General features: G+C 42.9%; 1 protein-coding gene across 2 annotated transcripts in view; it reads left to right on the top strand.

Moving 5' to 3' along the window:
* The window catches only part of TTC27 (tetratricopeptide repeat domain 27), a 414,154-nt gene that overhangs the window by 377,011 nt on the left and 18,141 nt on the right, over positions 1-19,002 (top strand). For both annotated transcript variants that reach the window (XM_083176116.1, XM_083176115.1), the window contains exons 18-19: positions 5,219-5,416; positions 11,754-11,865. In XM_083176116.1, the coding sequence (XP_083032242.1) occupies positions 5,219-5,416; positions 11,754-11,865 (310 nt within the window). The remainder of the gene's footprint in view (positions 1-5,218; positions 5,417-11,753; positions 11,866-19,002) is intronic.

Here is a 19,002-nt window from a genome sequence, read left to right as displayed (position 1 = left end):
TTGTTTTAGTTTAAGCTCCAATATGGTATCTAGCATTACAAAAGGGGAGGAGTTCTAATGAACTTACTGTAATGGGTAGAGTTCCTTTTAAGCTTTTTCTTACTGCTGTTTTGTATCATTTAAGTACACAGTGAAATGTGGTATTTCTAGGATTATTAAAGGTCACCATGAATTTATATTTAAAGACAAATTGTCAGTTACACAGAAATGTTTCTATTTTCAGATTTATTTCTCCATATTACAGCCTGGTGGGTTATAGCTCCCTACAGGTTAGATTAGATGTAGCATCAACTTTCGTGTGATCAGCCAAGTACAAATACTGTAAATAGATTATAACAATATGAACATGTGCATCAATAACCCATATCCAGTTTCCTAATAAAAGGGCTTATGCAGGGGTTAAAGTTGGGGGGATAGGGTGGAACTGAGTTAAACCACATGTAATGGAGAGGTGGAACTAGTTCAACCTCCACCTTGGCCCTGCACAGTCATTTTCACAGCAAAGCTTTATAGTTTGCAGGGGGGTGCCAAAAACCTTACCACTGGCCCTGGCTCTGCCTAATGGGGGGAGGGGAGAGGTAATTAGGTGGCAGAGGGAAACTAGTTCCACCACTTTTTCCAGGAGCACTTTAATCCCTGGGTAGATGTATTAAACATGGTAAAGTGATAAAGTGGAAGGTGAGAACGCATCAGCCAATCAACTCCTAACTGTCTTATTTTTTTTAAAACATGGCTGATTGACTGGATTGTTATCACCTTTGCCCATGTGAGCTGAAAATCTGTTGACTACAAGCAGAACTTGCCTACTTTTGAAAAAGCATTTCAGGGAGATTGTGAAGGTAGAACCTAAAAGTAAGGATATATACTGCTACATCTCAGAGGTGGTTCATAAACATGACTTACATCCAAATGTAGATGAGCCCTAAAGCAGTTAGGAGGATCTACTGCACTGTTGAAGTAAAGACACTGATATGTGTCAGAGCTTGTTTATGTATTGTGTTTTACAAGCAGTTCCATATAATATACAGTATAGTAATGGTTCCTGTTGCACAAATTAAAGGTCTGCCAACCAAACCTACAGTGGTTATCACCCTGAATAATTATATTGAAAATCTGGCAAGGCGGCGCTCTACTGTGGATGAAGTCCTTATATTTTAAACTGTCTTACATATGTAGATGTACTTCCCAAAGTTCCATGTTAATTGCCACGAGAAACCTTTACCTTTATTTCCCCCCAAAATGTAACGGCTGCATAATATGAGTTAGGTGACGTCAGGGAGGTTACTAGACCCTTCAGGGAACAGGGAGATTGCTGCTATTTTAGGGGAGTCTAGTTCAGAATGCAGGCAGGTAGGCAACTATGCACTATGGATATAAAGCTTATCTGGTAGGCATGTGACCTTTCATGTTTCAGAAAGCATTGTTATTGGTAGAAAGTCCAGGTAGATGAAATGGAGAAGAGGTGCTGATTGTTTATATCTTGACCTGGATGAATGTTTGAGAAGCAGCACCCCTTTTTATACTGTACTGTAGCTGCAAGTGTCACTGATTTCCCCATCTCTTTGCATGTTCAATATCAGCATTGTCCTCTAATCTGCAGCTTTACTAACTCCTAATCACTTCATAATATGGTGGTGCCATGTTAATAAATGATGCTTCTACTACATATCTATTTTTGGGGGGTACATCTGTACAATGTACAAATAAAAATAATAACGCAGGTAACTTTCCCTGCTGAATGGCCAGCATGTTCTGAAAGGGAAGCTATCTCCTTCCTCCGTCCTCCTCTCCTATTACTATACGAAAAACTGAAATAATCCCACAACTCCACCTCCACAACTCGCTTGTTGTTCTAGCAGGGACCAGGCAACAGAATGAACGGTGTGCTGCCCTGGCTTGTACCACTCATTGGCCCTCATTCTAATTCCTCCACTCCCCTGCACGTTCACACCGGGGAGCAATGTTCAGAGTCTGCGTATGCATTTATGTGTATGTGCAACCTCTTTATTCGGGCGGGCGCAGCAGATTGATTATTCGCCGGTCTGTTCACACAGAGCACTGTGGGCAGGGTGGTGTGTGGCTGCAGCATGCAGTCACGCTCATGGGAATGCCCAGTGTTTCATGGGCGTTCCTACCGAAATTCACCAGTGATGTGGGTGCCAGAGGCGGTCAGCTGACATCACCGGATGTCTGCTGTCCGCCCTCTTCCCATACAGGGGAGCCAAAGATCTAAATCCCCAGGGAGTGTCTCAGATCTGCGAGCGCTAAATAAATAATTTGATTGTCGGCAACCATGGAATGATTTCTGCCCCGTATGCAAGCTGCGAATGGATGTTTATCCATTCACATGCATGCGGGGGAAATGTTTGTGCAGGCGGCACTTAGAGGACCCGCAAAGCTGCAAGTATTGCGGGTCAATCAGAATGAGGGCCATTGTTTCAAGTTAATGATGTCATCACACAGACATTAGCAGTACCTATGAAGGCCAATATATGTATCATGACATAATAAATCACCAAACTGTGCATAGGAGAAGGGGCAGAAGAGCATATAGTCATTCTGCTGAACACCCTGAAATGGGCAATATTGTAACCAGAATGGGTGGAGCTTTGCAGATTGGCTGCCTCTACAGATCAGCCTCATAATGTGCATTGGCAGAATGCTCTCTGTGTATTGTTATGGTTACAGTGTAAGTGAGGGAAAGTCAGTGGCATTCGATAGTGGGGTATACATTGAGACAAATAGGTGCCAAATGCTGATTGGCTATGCTGACTCACCCAATCTATAGTGAATGAGTAGGGATCCTGTCTTACCAGTTATGCATCTCTTGACTGACAGAATAAAGAGACAGTTACAATTAAATCTGATTCTTTCAGCTGAATACATACCGTGTGTGTGTGTTATTTAATGACAGTTTGGAATGTTGGTGTGAGTCACTGTGCTCGATCAGTCAGTGTCAGTTCTATTTCACATGGGATGTTGCTATGGGCAACCAATCAGATACTATCTATTATATTTCAGAAGGTGCTAAACAAATAAGAAGTCGGTTATCATTGGTTGCCCATAGCAACATCCCATGTGAAATAGAACTTCCATCTTGGTAAAATGACCTCATTGTGTGTATACAGTATATTACAACCTTCCCTATATAGCACTGTTTTGCTGACACATTGGGGGTGATTCTGGATGACCCGCAAAGCTGTGAAATTCGCAGCTTTGCGGGTCATTCAAACGCTTCCCGCACAAATGCCTGCTCCTCCCCTTCGCACACAGATTTCCCATCGGAGCATTAGCATGGGAATGCTCAGCGTTTTCATGGGGACACCCATGAAACGCTGGGCATTCCCATGGGTGCTACCCCACGCCCCCTGCCTACACTGCTCCATGCCAATCAATCACCGCGCCCGCTTACAAGCTGAGCCAGCACATGCGCAGTCCCATCGCTCTGTGCGAAGGCGCAGGGGAGTGTATGGGTTAGAATCAGGGCCATTGTGTGTAACTATAGCGTCCTAATAACCATGGACATTAACCTTAATACCCTATCACTTGCCCTAAAACACTTACCTCTGATCCTAACCTAACCCTCAAACCTCTACTAAATCATAACACCCAATGCCAAACAGATAAACTAACCATAATATCCTATCCCTAATACCCTAACCCCATCCCCCAAACAGACCCACACCCCTAACCTGAAATTCTAAAACAACCCTAATACCCTATTCCTAATACCGGAACCCATAACCCAATCCATAACAGTAATACCCAGACTGTATGGGCCATATGGTTTTTATCTGCCATCAAATTATGGGGGTTATTTTGGTTCACTCTTTCTGACAAATTCCTTCTTAGATGGACAAAACCATGTGCAGTGCAGGTGGGGCAGATGTAACATGTGCAGAGAGAGTTAGATTTGGGTGGGGTTTTACTTCAAAGTGAGATCTATATTGCAGTTTAAAATTAAAGCAGTCCATATTTTCCCTGCACAGAAACAAAATAACTCACCCAAATCTAACTCTCTCTGCACATCTTACATCTGCCCCACCTGCAGTGCACATGGTTTTGTCCATCTAAGAAGGAATTTGTCAGAAAGAGTGAACCAAAATAACCCCCTATGTGTCTGTTTTGTTTTTCAGTTTGTACCATAATTTCTACAAAAATTTAAAGAATGTTTAAGTTATTTTGTTTCCCCTACAGAAAAAAAAACTTTTCAGTTCTTCTAACATGTAAGGTGCTCTGAGACTATAGTATAGTTTAAAAATGTTTTTGCATAAAATAACTATAACTCTCTGTAAATGTATCTGACTCCTGAGAATAAGCATGAATGAAATGCGCAAATTCTGATATCTTTTTCTGTTACTCTTGTGAATACTGCAGCTAAGTATTTTAGTTTGAGAACATTTTGGCAATCAGTGAACTGATAGGTAATAGTATTGGCCATGTTATATTATCGTGCTAGGGAAATAACAAGAGAGATGGCTTTCTTACCCTGTTTTTAGACCTCTGGCAAATTGAAACCATTCATTTTGTGTTGCATTTAGCAATGACAAATAAGTGCAGTGCTCTGTAAAACATACAGTATTGATTTGCAAGGTAGTTGTTCATTCATTAATGGTTATAATAATTGGTGAGTAATATGTTAATTAACTTTTTCAGGGTTCTCAGACACATTTTACAATGTGAAATTTCTTTTATATACTTTTAATGAGCTGTATAACCTGTAAACTACCTTTTAAGCACGTCTGGTGGAATAGCATCCGGATCCTTGGTGTGAAGCAGTAGAATGGTCACACACTAGCTCATTAAATATATTCAGCTAAGTATTGATTGATTCAGGCTAGTTTGTATTTAAATGTCCCTTGAATTATTGATTAGTATTTGACATGTTTTATTACTCATACTAAAAGTCAAGCTATTTTATTAGCATAATTAGTCATTTAGTTTGAGTTATTGCCCCGCTCCGGTTTTTAGAGAACTGTTCCGATGCAAAATATATTTAAAGTTATCACAGTACGGAATGTAATAAGCTAAGCAATTTGCTTGTTGGTAATGCATAATGGTGTTAGTAGATCAGAACTATTTTGTAGTTGAGAGCTATAATATGTTGATTATATTTGTTTTATTTAAATTTGTATTACTGTATTTATATTTGTATATATTTGTATTATTGAAATGTGGACATTGAATTATTGTTATTGATTTTGTTCTCGTTCTGCAGGTCCTAAACATCTTGGTTAGAGCAGTAGTGGAAGGAATTGTGGATAACAATGGGGAATCTACGAGTAACCTGAACGTTAAGCTACAGGAGTTGCTTGGGAGAGTAACCGCGCGGGATTCCAGTGATGCGGAAATCTGGAAAGCCTATGCCAGACTGTATGGAAATGGGCAAAGTGAGAAAGCCGAAGAAAATGAAAAGGTAATGCCCAGTATGGTTTGGATTAAAGGATCAACAGTGTCTAGGTTGACTTTGACAAAAGGTCGACACTGAAAAACAGTCGACAAAATGAATAGGTTGAAACATAATAAGGTCGACATGAGTTTTAAACTTTTTTTGTGTCAGTGTCGACACCACAGCACATGTACCCCAATGTTATGTCCACATTTTGCTCATGTTGACATTTTGGAGGGTATGCAATGTTGGAGCACGGCTGTCGATACCCGCCGACAGCCGTGATCCAGGCCCTTTTGCGGTCAGATTGACCGCATAACGACAGACGGGATTCAATGTCCCACCTGCCGATGGGCGCAGAGAGGGCGTGGCCATGAAAACGGACGTGGATTGTCGATCTGCAGCCCGGATAACGACAATCCACGGCCCGTTCTGCCGTCATCCCACATCAATGCTGTCGTTAATGATAGCATTGAATACGGAGCCGCCACTATTTCCCACGTCGGAAATAGCAGCGGCAGATTGCATATCCCCCTTTGTCAATGTCAACCTTGTGTATGCTGACCCCTTTGTGTTAACCTATTGACTGTCGACCTAGGCACTGTCAACCCATTGTACGGATACCACACAGTGTTTAGAGGACACGTTTGATTAATAAAGTAGAGAAGTCCTTGTTCCTTTATTTTGTCATTAGATCCCACCCTCAGTCAACTAGTACAGTGTGTGTGTGTGTATATATATATATATATATATATATATATATATATATATATATATATATATATATATATAGAGAGAGAGAGAGAGAGAGCAAAGCCCTGCCTGTATTCTCCAGCCAATAGTGCTTGGAGAATAATTAATAAGTACAGGCTCTTGCCCAATATCAGTATGCAACTGTTTGGATTGTATTGAACATATACCCTTCTGCCAAAGAGGTCTGTACATGTTACACATGTAACATTCCAGCTTTGCTGATTTCTGTATAATCAGGGCAGTCTATTCCTATGGGCTTAATGGGCACTTGCCCAGGGGCCCTAGGTGTATAAGGGTCCTATGCTGATAGCTGAGGATCCCCTTTTTCCAGGGATACCAGAATTTTGAAAATCGGCCCTGGGGAACTGGAGATATCCAACTTCAAAGCAGAGGCCACATCCGACCTGTTAATTACAATTCCCAGTCATATTTCTCAGGTTCTCTCTGACTTAGCGGTTTGTCTCTATCATACCGAGAACCAGAGATATCAGCCTTCCAGCTGCCGGTCCCTGCTCCAGCTCCAAACGTCTGGTGTACAATTTTATATATTTGTCAATGGATTGCTCTGGCTTCTGATCTCTGATCCCCAAGTTCCCAGCACCTCCTGAAAGTTGGGACTCTAGGTTTTTATACTATTGAAGGCTAAGAAATCTATTTCCAGATAATGGTGATATCTGCAGTCAAACAAGCTGCCCTTCCACCAGAAAATGACGAATATTAAGCCCACTCCATTATCCAACCCTCCCCTGCGTAGAAAACACCCCCTACCTCCCTGGAAGTCATTTACAAGGAACCCTTCATTCAGCTCAGTGCCCCTTCCACACGTTAGTGTTCTCCCTCCCACCACCTGTGCAGTAAAGGAGTAATTAGCAGAAGTTACTGCTCCAGGTCCTACATGTTGAATGGAAGATAGAGCACCCCCTGCCACCTGTGGGATATCAAAGCTGCTGCTGATACAGGTAGCACCCCCCACCCCGAGTAGGGGAGAATGGGTAAGGGCCCCAGTGCATTGCTTTGCCCAGGGGCCCACACTGCTGTTAAGACGGCCCTGTGTATAATCTATAATTTCTGCTTTAAGTAGCTGTTCTCCACAATTTATTTCCATTTAACTCTCTGTTTGACTAAACACATTCATTTTTAAAGGTAATGAGCTGATTTTTCCATTTAAAATAATAAAATAAATAACCAAATGAGTCCACTCTAATCTATATATTGCACTACACAATCCTATGTCGCAATGACTGGTTGTGTGGTTCAACAATGGACTTCTCTGTTTTCGAAGTCTTACGAGAGCTCTGTTAAGAATTCAGAAAATGCCAGTGTTTTAGTTGGGCCTATCCAGAAATAAAGCATGTGGGAGTATGGGCTGTCAGTACAGAGGTTTTATCTATTTTTTATCTTTCTCCACTTGGCATGTGTAGCTCCCGGTGAGTCATGTTGCTGTTATAATTATAACTTACTAGTACAGTATTCTATACTTATAGGTGCAGCATTTCTCTTCAGTCCTCCTGACTGTAAAATATTATACAATACAACCTGTAACAATGCTGCCAGGTTCCATTTTCTTTAGATTGCACTTCCAGTAACTTAGTCCGAAACCCTGCAACTGTGCAAGTTGAAGTAAAAACAGTAGACCTAAATAGGTAAACTTTTTAGCAATGCATAAGATGAATGATCACTTTCCTCACTGTGATTATTACAGGTCCAGTATATAATGCAAAATCAGGAAGACTGGGTATCTCATTGTTGTATGTCATGTGTCTGCAACTGTGCTTCCGATAAAAGCTTATACTGTGGGTGTGATTATCTTCACTCAGGATTCCTTTGTATTAAATTACAGCCCCACATTCCACTTTAAATGTATATTTAAAATACATTTTAGGAGTTTTAATATAACTAAATACTGGCCTTTGTTATAGAAAATTGTTATAGAAAATATATAAACCACTGTCACCCTGATGATTGCTTCAGTGTCCTGTCCCCTGATGCAACCATCCATATTTACCATGTACTTGTCCTAAACTGTCTTGTACTCTAATTTGGTATGTGGTTTTTCTCATAACTATGCTCTGTACAGAGCTGCACAATATGTGTGCGCTATATAAGAAACTGTGGAGGGGGCGGGGCTAAAATGACACGATTGTGCCGTTTTAGCTCCGCCCCCTCCCCTGAGACCCGCGGATTGCGGAATATAAATGCCGCGATCGGGGGGGGGGGGGGGGGCTCAGTGGGGGTCCCCCTGATTCCGGGAGGGTTGCCCACCCTTCCGGGGGCCGGGAGGAAGGACCCGATTTTCGGGAGACTCCCGCAAATTCCGGGAGGGTCGGCAACCCTGAGTTACGCAAAATAAATGTTCTCAAAATGCATACTGCTGTACATAAGCTACATATGCTTTGTTTTCTGGACTAGTCACCATTATCAGTGCTAAATGCGTTCACCTCTACATAGGCTACATATACTGTATGTTTTATCAGCGGGAAAGGCTCATCTACATAGGCAACAGTTGCAGCGGTTTCCCGGCAAGTCATCTTGATCAGTGCGAAATGCCCAGACATCTCTGCATAGCTACTGTTTTTGAAGCTGCTTTCATCATCGGTGCAACATATGCAACTGTTTTTTTTTTTTTGACAAGTCAGCACCATTGCCACATACTAGCCCATTGCTATAGAGTCTTGTTTACTAAAATCTACAGGTGTTTGTGTAATCCCGTGCTTGCTGAAATTACGATGCGAGGACTCCTTCCCACCCCCAGTTCTGTCTCTTTGGTCATGAGGATCAATTTGCCCAAATGACATATCACTCTACATAGTCCTATTTTTGTGCACTCATTTCTGAGCATGTGCAGATCGTATTCACACAAGATATACTTCACAGACAGGTGTAGACCCATGAATTGTAAACAGCACTTATACCTGCATGAGAAAGAAGCTAGGACACTTCACTTACACAGTTTACAGCAGGCATGTCCAAACTGTGGCCCTCCAGCTGTTGTTAAACTACACTTCCCAGCATGCCTTGCCATAGTTTTAGCATTACCTATAAGCCAAACTGTGGCAAGGCATGATGGGACTTGTAGTTTCACAACAGCTGGAGGGCCATAGTTTGGACATGCCTGGTTTACAGTGAAAACAAGTATCCTGGGTCTAAAAGAGGCTATAATATTCCAGATCGCAGCCCCACAGCCAAACAGAATCGTGAATGGGGGCCATAGGAAACAATGTATTCCATCCAGATTTTCCTGAAGTGAAGAAGCAACAGTAGAATGCTTTTAATGTCAGTGGGTAACTGGAGAAAACCGGCCCACAGTACCCATCTGCAGATGCCAGACAGTGCAACCCTTAGCATTATGCCTGGTTGGGATTCATTTTTTGGTTATTTTGCATTCTGTGAGGCGTACTATCCTCTCTGGAACTGAATATAGAAAGTGTGTAATTAGAACACAGCGTTCTTCAGGTGTCAAATAGCTTAATCCTCCAGCAGAAATAATGTTCTCTAGAAGCAGCGTGGGCTTTATCATAACAGCAGATGTTTTTCTTTCTTTTTTTCTTTATTTGTTTAGTGGGTTTAAAAAAAAAAATATTATTTGGATTGCCCAAAAGCTGCAGATACATATATACCATACTGATAGTGTTTATTTCTGCTTGTTGGCTCAAGTGATCCACCAATGTTTTCATGAAAGCATATTATCCAAAGTAGGTTATAGCCTGCAAGATTCTGATATACAGTATACACCATTGGTTCCCAAACTGTGCGCCTAGGCTCCCTGGGGTGCCTCGGGACACTTGCAGGGGTGCCTCAGGTTGGTCGTCCAGGACCAATTCAAATTATTTATGATCAAGTATTTCTGGACAAAACCAGTGCTGGTGACTGCCAACCATACAATGTGTACAATCAGAAGCAAATCCTACCCATTACCACATAACTGAATCTAAGAAGCACATATAAACACAATCTATTTAATTTGATATATATTTTTTGGGGCCTAGGGGTGCCTTGGAAAAATTATGATACTCTAGGGTGCCGTGATTAGAAAAAGATTGGGAACCCCTGGTATACACGCTAAGGGGGAGGTGTATTCTGTTTTCAATCAATGCTAGCTAGAAGCTGACTGTCCATTATGTACAGTACATCTGCAGTACATCTGCTGAAGGTTTGATAAATCTCCCCTTGAGGGCGGGATGTATTAACATACATCGCCGCCCGGGCCACCGCGATGCTAGCGCATATGTATTAACATATGCAGCTAGCATCGCACTGCGGGGACGGTGGCCCCCCACGATACCTGTAATGTGGTGTACGGGGGTCTCCGTTACCTCCTGGGCGCCTCCTTCTCCCCTCACGCCGGGGACAGCTAAGAAGGCTGTCCCCGACGCCTCCTCCTTAGGGGGAGGAGAGATTTACTTTCCGGGTCCAGGAGGACCTGATGCAAGGTAAACCGGAGAGAGGGGAGAGGGGGGTCGGCGGAGGCGGCGGGTTTGCATCGGGCAATACCAAAGGTGGTGATACCCTGCTATGCGGTGACATGCGGGGACAGGCTTCTATGGGGTTAGACCATCTAGAACTGGCGTAACCCTCCTGCAGCGAAGCCCCAGTGGTGTGGCTTTGCTGCATATGAAAATGCGGTAAAAGCACCCAAAAACTGGGTTTTTACGGCATTTTTAGTTTGGAGAATCCCGCCCCAAGGCCCAGATGTATCAAGCTTCAAAAAGTGATAAAGTGGAGAGTGAAAAACAACCAGCCAATCAGCTCCTACCTGTTATTTTTTTCAAACACAGCCTATGACATGACAGGCAGGAGCTGATTGGCTGGCTGTTTATCCCTCTCCATTTTATCACTTTTGAAGCTTGATACATCTGGCCCTATATGAGCTGCGGTACTCTATGTGCAAGTCGCTGTAATGTCCAGTTTTTCGGATTTTTTTTTTCTGGCCCCTTCTTACTAGGCACAGTGATGCACATAGGAACTGTATTTTTTCTCTGATATTTAGAAGTTGGATCTGTTTTCTGAACTTCACATGCAGATTTTAATTACACTCTGTGGGGGAATTCAGTTAGAGGAAATTCAGTGAGAGGAAATGTTTGGAGTGGAAAACATAAATATTTCACAATTTATCCTGATGAAAATATTTTTGTTCAGGCGTTCTTATTAAGTCACCGGGAAAAAAAAATTCTCATGAAAACAGTTCAGTGCAGCTTGTGTGTTTTTATGAGAAACAGACCATTTTTTTCTAGAAATCAGGGCTGTTTTGGGGGATTTATTTTGCCTGCTGGATGCAAGAGAAAAGTAATCCCCGATAAGTGGTGGCATGCTTAAGATTATCGGGAATTAATTGGATAGCCCAGGTGAAGCAATTACCCATGATCAATGATAAGTAATTGCATTCCATCTCTTTTAGATTTATTTTCCTTTGATTGGCTTCTTAAACTACAGTAAGTGAAAAAAATAAAGGATGTCCTTAAACTATGTTATCTATGTAAAGAGAAATCTGAAAAACCTGTATTTATGTGGACAACTGAAAATATTCTGATGTACAATTTATTATCTGTTTAGGAGATAACGGCAAATGTTTTTTTTAACCCATCCTTAAAGTTTATCATTTTAATTTCTTTAGGCCTTGCAGTTCCTGACAAAGGCTCATAGATGTGATACCCAAAAAAGTGGTTGGGAAAATGACATTTCAACATTTAAAGACATAATAAGAGGTGCAATCGACCTTGCTCATGGTAAGTTTGTGTTTGATTAAATACAATAATTTTCAATCAGAATGTGATTGGAGTAACTTTGTGCTTAACATTTATTTGGATTATATTAGTCCCATACCTTTGCTTATACAATAGTTGTCTTCTTGTCTGTCATCTCTATGAGACAGCAGGCTCTGAGTAAAAGTCTCATAAGTAACGAAACATATACAGATCAGTGAATTCACTCATGGCACATGGCAAATGATGATGCAGCAAACATAACTGATATAATATGTCTTATAGTAGGTTTTCTATTTGTGATGACATTTTTTATCCATTGCCATTAGAGTTGTGGTGCTGTATGACAGGGTCACGGATGAGATTCCCCAGTTGGCTCGAGTTAATACTTTTTCTTACCCCAAATTCCTGGTTTGGAAACCAGTTCAATTTAGGTCCAGATGTAAATTACACAAACTGCTAAAATGACTGTATGAAGCTGCACCCCTAAGTCTAACTTGTTTTGTTACACACACCCTGTATATTTGCAGAAATGTTGTGTGGCAGTGCAAAAGCAAAATCCACTTATCACAAATAGACATCAGCAAATCAATCTAGACCAGTGGTAGCCAACCCTAGCCCTCGAGAGCTACCAACAGGTCACATTTTCCAGACAACCTAGCTGCTGCACAGCTGCACTCATTAATCACTGACACATTTTAAAAGATACTCAGATGGAGCTAATTAGCTCACCTGTGATTCTGTTAAGGAGACCTGCAAAACATGCACTGTTCGGAGCTCTCGAGGACTAGGGTTGGCTACCCCAGATCTAGACACAGTTAGATTACACAGCAGGGGACATGACAATTCTCAAATTCCTACTAGGTATATGTAAATCTCTTACACATTTGTAATCTGTTATTTGTCTATTTGTCCTTCCGGTATGAATTCGGACACCGTTAGACCGATTTTGGATGAATGCAATGTGAGGTTGCTTGATTGGGTACAGATTAGGTTCACAGCCACTAAAACCACCCATTCTGACCCTATGGGGTTCTCCGGTGCCCAAAAAGGGGTCTGTCCACTACACAAAGTGGGTCAGGAAAGCTAGATATGGCAAAGATGCATAACATAGAGGGGTAGAGGGCATGGAGTTTAAGAAAAAAATGTAGCCTTGCTATTTGATTCCTAGTCGATTGCAAGCGATTTGCATGGCTATGCGATACCGGTTAGATTTTGAATATATAGTCAAAATCGAAGGGTAAATTGCACCTTGTGTACACAGCATTAAACATTAAATTGTATCAAGCAACAGTCTTTTGTACTACTGGTTGCAGTTGAAATGCACACAACATACAAACTAGGGATGTGCACCGGCCACTTTTCACTTTTTTTTTTTTTGCTGCTACGCTATTATTAACCTCAATATCATTCATTTCCACTCATTTCCAGTCTATTCTGAACACCTCACAATATTGTTTTTAGGGCAAAAGGTTGCAACGAGGTAGCTGGATAACTATGCTAAGCCACACAAGTGTGCGGCAGAAACATGGGTCATCTAGGAGTGGCACTGCAGCGGGAGACCGGATTGCAGTTTGAAAAACTAGGCCCGAAAAAGACCCCTATCTGGCTTGATTGTTGTTTACCACCAGCCGAGGAGCAGTGGGCAATTCGGCAGCCTTCGGCAGGCAGTGACAGAATAGCACACAGTCATGTATGTGTTATCTGTGCTTAAGGGTACAGTGCCTCCATTAACAACACTGCAGAATGACTTCCCAGAGACACCTGTAACACCCTATCTAAGGCAGTAGATGCACTAGCAGAGAGGTTTGATATGTAGTTGAATGTAATGGAACCTACTGACCATACATAAGCAGCAGAGGAGCAGTGGGCGATTCGTGCAGCACTGAGTTGTTCTGCGGGTGTGTATTTGTTTTTGTCACTTTAATACTCAATAAGACCCCTATCTGGCTTGATCTTGTTTACCACCCGCCGAGGAGCAGTGGGCAATTTATGCAGCAATCAATGACTCTCAGCAGTTGGATTGGTCAGCTCTGTGATCATAAATATATCCCCTGAGCAACAGAGGAGAGTTTGGGCGCTAATTGACCATCTAAAATAATTGAAAAATTAAGAATGCAGGGAACATAGGGTTCGATTCCAATGGAGACTGTTTTTTCTTATGTATATATATTTTTTATATATTTTTGATGTTTTTATGTTTATGGTCTACGTATATTATTATCTATTATTTATATATGATGAAAACATGTGCGGTAAAAAGAAGTACAAATTAATATGGCCAAATGAAATAAAATAAAAACAAAACTCCTTTCTTTATCTGTGAAAGTCGCTGAGGGGTAATCTGAAACCCACACCTGAATACCTTTACAATCACACAGGGAACACACCTGTGCAATCAATGAAAGCCAATGGGAATTCATGATGGGGCATAAATAAGCAACAGAGAGAAACAAAAATCATTCTTTGAAAAAGCCCCCGTGTTGGGCGAAACGCGTTAGGATTGGACCCAGGGAATTCTTTGGAAGTGCCCGATATAGCCTGATTACTTTGTCACAACTGTGGACACATCCATCCAGGCCGCGGTATCCACGACCACTTCCCACTTCATTAGGCTGACTTCAAGCCGCAGCACTCAGCTTCTGGAGAACACCGGGAGGTAGAGACACGGCATACTGCTGTCAGCGTCTGTCCATCAGCAAGCCGCAGCGGGTGTGAGAGACCCGTCTGCCGCCACCATCGCCTGGACCCACACGCTGCTCTTCCCCACTCTCCTCCCAGCGGGACACTCCACGCCAACCACCAGTGGGATAATCCAACGCCGTTACCACCATCGGAACACTAAGGGTCAGATCCATGTGCTAAATGCACACAATTATACACAACCCTGTAAAAAAGTGACTTTTCCTTTGGCGAGGGCTGAATCCCCTATAATCTAATTGCCTGTGGGCATCTGACTGTCTTTCACAATTTGTGGGCTAAAGTCGGCTCCTCTGATATTATACAAATTACTTATTAGAGGAATATACAAATACCTACTGGACGTTACGTGGCCTCCACAAACATTTCAAAGGCCAAAGTGTATGCTTTTTATTGTGTTTTTTATATATATATATATTTATACTTATTTTTCATTGTGTGTATTTATCTATATATATTTTTCTTCAATTGTGCTATTGTACACATATTGATACAAATGTACTAGTACATATACTGCTATAGGTGGCTGCCTATTATAAATATTAATGTTCTATTCTATTTAATAAATTGCAAAAATATTTTTTACTTTTGAAATACAAACAGTCTCCATTGTCTCTGATTATTTGAACTCATCCATGGCATAAGAGAATTTACTATCATTATAATTAAATTAGCGCAGTCTCCCATTCCGTTTGGAAACAGCTCTATGATTATTACCACTTGAGCGCAAACAGTTGTATGTGATTAAAGACGAGTCCACTTATTTCACATATCAATGACTCAGCAGTGGGATTAATTGGTGATGCAAGATGGAATTGTCCTTGGGCCCTCCCACCCACCCTTATGTTGCTTAAATAGGACATGCACACTTTAACAAACCAAACATTTCAGCGACAGGGCCTACAAAACTGTGGCTGAAATGATTGGTTTGTTTGGGCCCACACAAAAAAAAAAAAATTATATCTCCCTGTATAAACATGCTCTACAGAGACACGATGTCATCGTCACTCGTCATCCTCCTCCTCTGATTCCTTACCCTCTTCAGTGTGTACTTCCTCATCCTCACAGATTATCAATTCATCCCCACTGGACTCCACAATCACAGGTCCTGTTATAATCTCTGGAGGCAATTCCTGGTCTTCATTGAATAATTGCTAATTAATTTTTATAAACATCATCTTCTCCACATTTTGCGGAAGCAACTTCCTTCGTCGCTCGCTGACCAGGTTCCCCGCTTCACTAAAAACTTTTTAGGAGTACACATTGGAGGGGGGACAACTAAGGTAAAATAGAGCCAGTTTGTACAGGGGCTTCCAAACTGCCTTTTTTTCCTGCCAGTACAGGTAAGGACTGTCTGACATGTCTACTTGGATGCTGTCGCCAAAGTAATCCTCCACCATTTTTTCAATAGTGACAGCATCCAATGCAGTGACAGTAGACATGTCAGCAATCGTTGGCAGGTCCTTTAGTCCGGACCAGATGTCCAAACTCCCTCTGCCTGCCCTGCATCCCCACCAGTGGGTTGTGTGGGAAATCGCAGCTGTTTCCTCGCAGGCACAGGTGTGGGAGAAAATGAAGGAAGAGCTGTGGCCATGTCACGGTCCCCTTCAGATGACAATCTCCTGACCAGCAGGTCTTTGCAGGTCTCTGCCGGAAACAGAGACACAACATACGCTTTAAACCGAGAATCGAGCACTGTGGCCAGAATGTATTCCTCTTATTTTAACAGACTGACCACCCTCGTATCCTGGCAAAGCGTATGGAGGGCTTCATCCACAAGAGCTACATGCTTTGCGGAATCGCAACGCTTTAGCTCTTCCTTCACTTTCTCCAGCTGCTTCTGCAACAGCCTGATCAGGGGAATCACCTGACTCAAACTGGCAGTGTCGTAACTGACTTCACGTGTGGCAAGTTCAAAAGGCTGGAGAACAGGTGCACCCCGCTCCTCTGCCTGTGTCGTAGGTGGCCGTGTAGGCTTGAATGGCCTTTTGCTGCTCCTCCATCCTCTGCAGCATATAGAGGGTGTAGTTCCAGCGCATCACCACCTCTGGTATAAGCTGATGGCAGGGCAGGTTGAGGATTTTTTGCTGCCGCTCCAGCCTTCGGCAGGCAGTGGCAGAATGCCGAAAGTGTCCGCAAATTTTTTGGCCCACCGCAAGCATCTCCTGCATGCTCCTCTCACTTCTGATGAAAACATGTCACGCGCTGGAAATTGACCATGTGTAATGCCCGCACAATGTTACTGGCGTTGTCCGACACCACAAATCCCCAGGAGAGTCTAAGGCGGGTAAGCCACTGGGAGATGATTTCCCTCAGTTTCTGTAAGAGGTTGTCGGTGTTGTGCCTCTTCCTGAAACCGGTGATACACAGCGTAGCCTGCCTTGGAAGGAGTTGGCTTGCAGGAGATGCTGCTGCTGCGGAAGGTGATGCATCTACCCAGTGGGCTGTCACAGTCATATAGTCCTTAGTTTGCCCTGATCCACTTGTCCACATGTCTGTAGTTAAGTGGACAGTGGGTACAGACACATTTTTACACTGAGGACACTTTTTCTGAAGTCCCTGTACATCCCGGGTATCGCCTGCCTAGTGAAGTGGAATCTAGATGGGATTTGGTACCGGAGACACACTACCTCCATCAACCGTCTAAATCCTACTCCACTGATGGCGGACACCGGACGCATGTCTAACACCAACATAGCTGTCAAGTCCGCAGTTATCCACTGTGCCAGACAGTGGCACTAGTAGGCACTGGCAGTCGCCCCAACTGCAAAAGAAACACAGCTTCCTAACCTAACACAGCTCCGCACACAGACTATCCCTACTCTAACAAGCTCAAATCACGAGTAACAAATGGCACCGGATGCTCGCTATTTATATAGCGGTCCGGATCTCGTGAGAATCCAGTACCGGGCAATGACATTTTGCCCTCGTGCCCGGATTCGAGTCAGGCAGGAAGCTCCGAGCGCCGCTCGGATTGATAACGTCCGTGCGGGCTCGGATCTGGGAAATCCGAGCCCACACATTTCTAACAGACACCATATTACCGTATTGCAAAACTTATTGTGAAATAGCTGCAAGTATCATGCCAGATAGCAAATCAGAAGACAGAGAGACCCTGGCTTACATTTAAGGCCATCTGGGCGTCCTTTTTTCAAGGCTGCAAAATACTGTATGTATCCTTGAAAAAAAAAAAGGATACACAGATGTCCCAAAACATTGACAGTGCTCTGAGAAGCCCAGAAATGTTGTTGATATGCTTTTTCCTGCGTCTAGTTTGGAGATTACATCTGTCTGCTAGGGCACCCGTGAGAATTTATTGTTGTTTGGGATTGCTGATCTTTCATGTGTAAATAAATTTAGCCGCAATATGCCATGCAGCGCAAGATGCCTGGCATCGCTGCGCCGCCAGGTCCCATGCATCTCTGCTTATGGTGTTTTTTTGCCAAAAATACATCTTAGTCGGAATGCAGTGTGAATAGGGTGCACATGGAGAATGGGCTGATTGATTTGATACACACTTTGGGGTTGAACCTATTAAATTCAAAGAGCGCGAGGTGCCATTTACATGGCGTTTAAACGCCAGCAACAGCACTTGATCTCGCACCATTTGCAGGCTAGTTTCAGCCCGAATTTACTGAAAATTGCTGTCCCCCTAGGGGACAGCAAGCACTTTTCTGTGAATTGAGGCTTCTGTAATGTGCTGCCGCTGCTGTGATGATTCACTTCTGGGAATTCATCACGGCTAATAATATCGACCTCTTTACGTGTGACAGTGTGTATATGGAGTAGTCAGAACTTGCGTTGGAAAAACCTGAGGCAGCTACATAGGGGTGTATTCAGTGCGGCCGGCAAGGGGGTTAAATGGCGGGGATCGCCGAAAACAAGCGATCCTCGCCGTTTAACCCCCGTGCCGGCCGCTCACCCTATACAATGAGCCGTGGAAATCTTCACTGTCAGAGGACAGCGAGGATTCTCCCAAACAGCGAGGCTCGTGGCTAATGCAGGTAGCCCGCTGCATTTAGCCGTGAGCCTCGCTTTGTTAGAGGCTGCATACGCTGTTTTTCCCTTGCTCCAAAAAGCTAGAGAGGGGGAAACGGCGTGTGCAGGGGGTTAGTTGAAGGAAGCACTGCTCGCAGCACTGTCAGGCAGCACTGCTCGCTGTCACAGCTTGCAGAAACCATAGAATACGCCTCATTGTTACATTTCATGTACAGATTCATGCACGCAGCACAATCAGCAAGGTTCTAGTCACTGGTGCTGCAATAAAAATTTATTTTCAGTAAAAAAAAAAAGACACACCCAACAGGAATTCTTTGGCGTGACTGCACCAAAGATGTATGAGGACATATCTGTACCTTTAATATATAAAAACAAATGTCCTGACTCACTGATTTATCAACACCCAGGCCAAACCCCTGGGCTTAGAAACATGCAATTCTGGGAATATATTGCTTCCATGAT

Source organism: Crinia signifera, chromosome 3 (assembly GCF_055691185.1).
Source record: "Crinia signifera chromosome 3, ASM5569118v1, whole genome shotgun sequence".
In the NCBI taxonomy this organism is placed as follows: Eukaryota; Metazoa; Chordata; class Amphibia; order Anura; family Myobatrachidae; genus Crinia; species Crinia signifera.
Note: the sequence above shows the minus strand (reverse complement) of the source record. Positions and strands in the feature narration are given on the sequence as shown.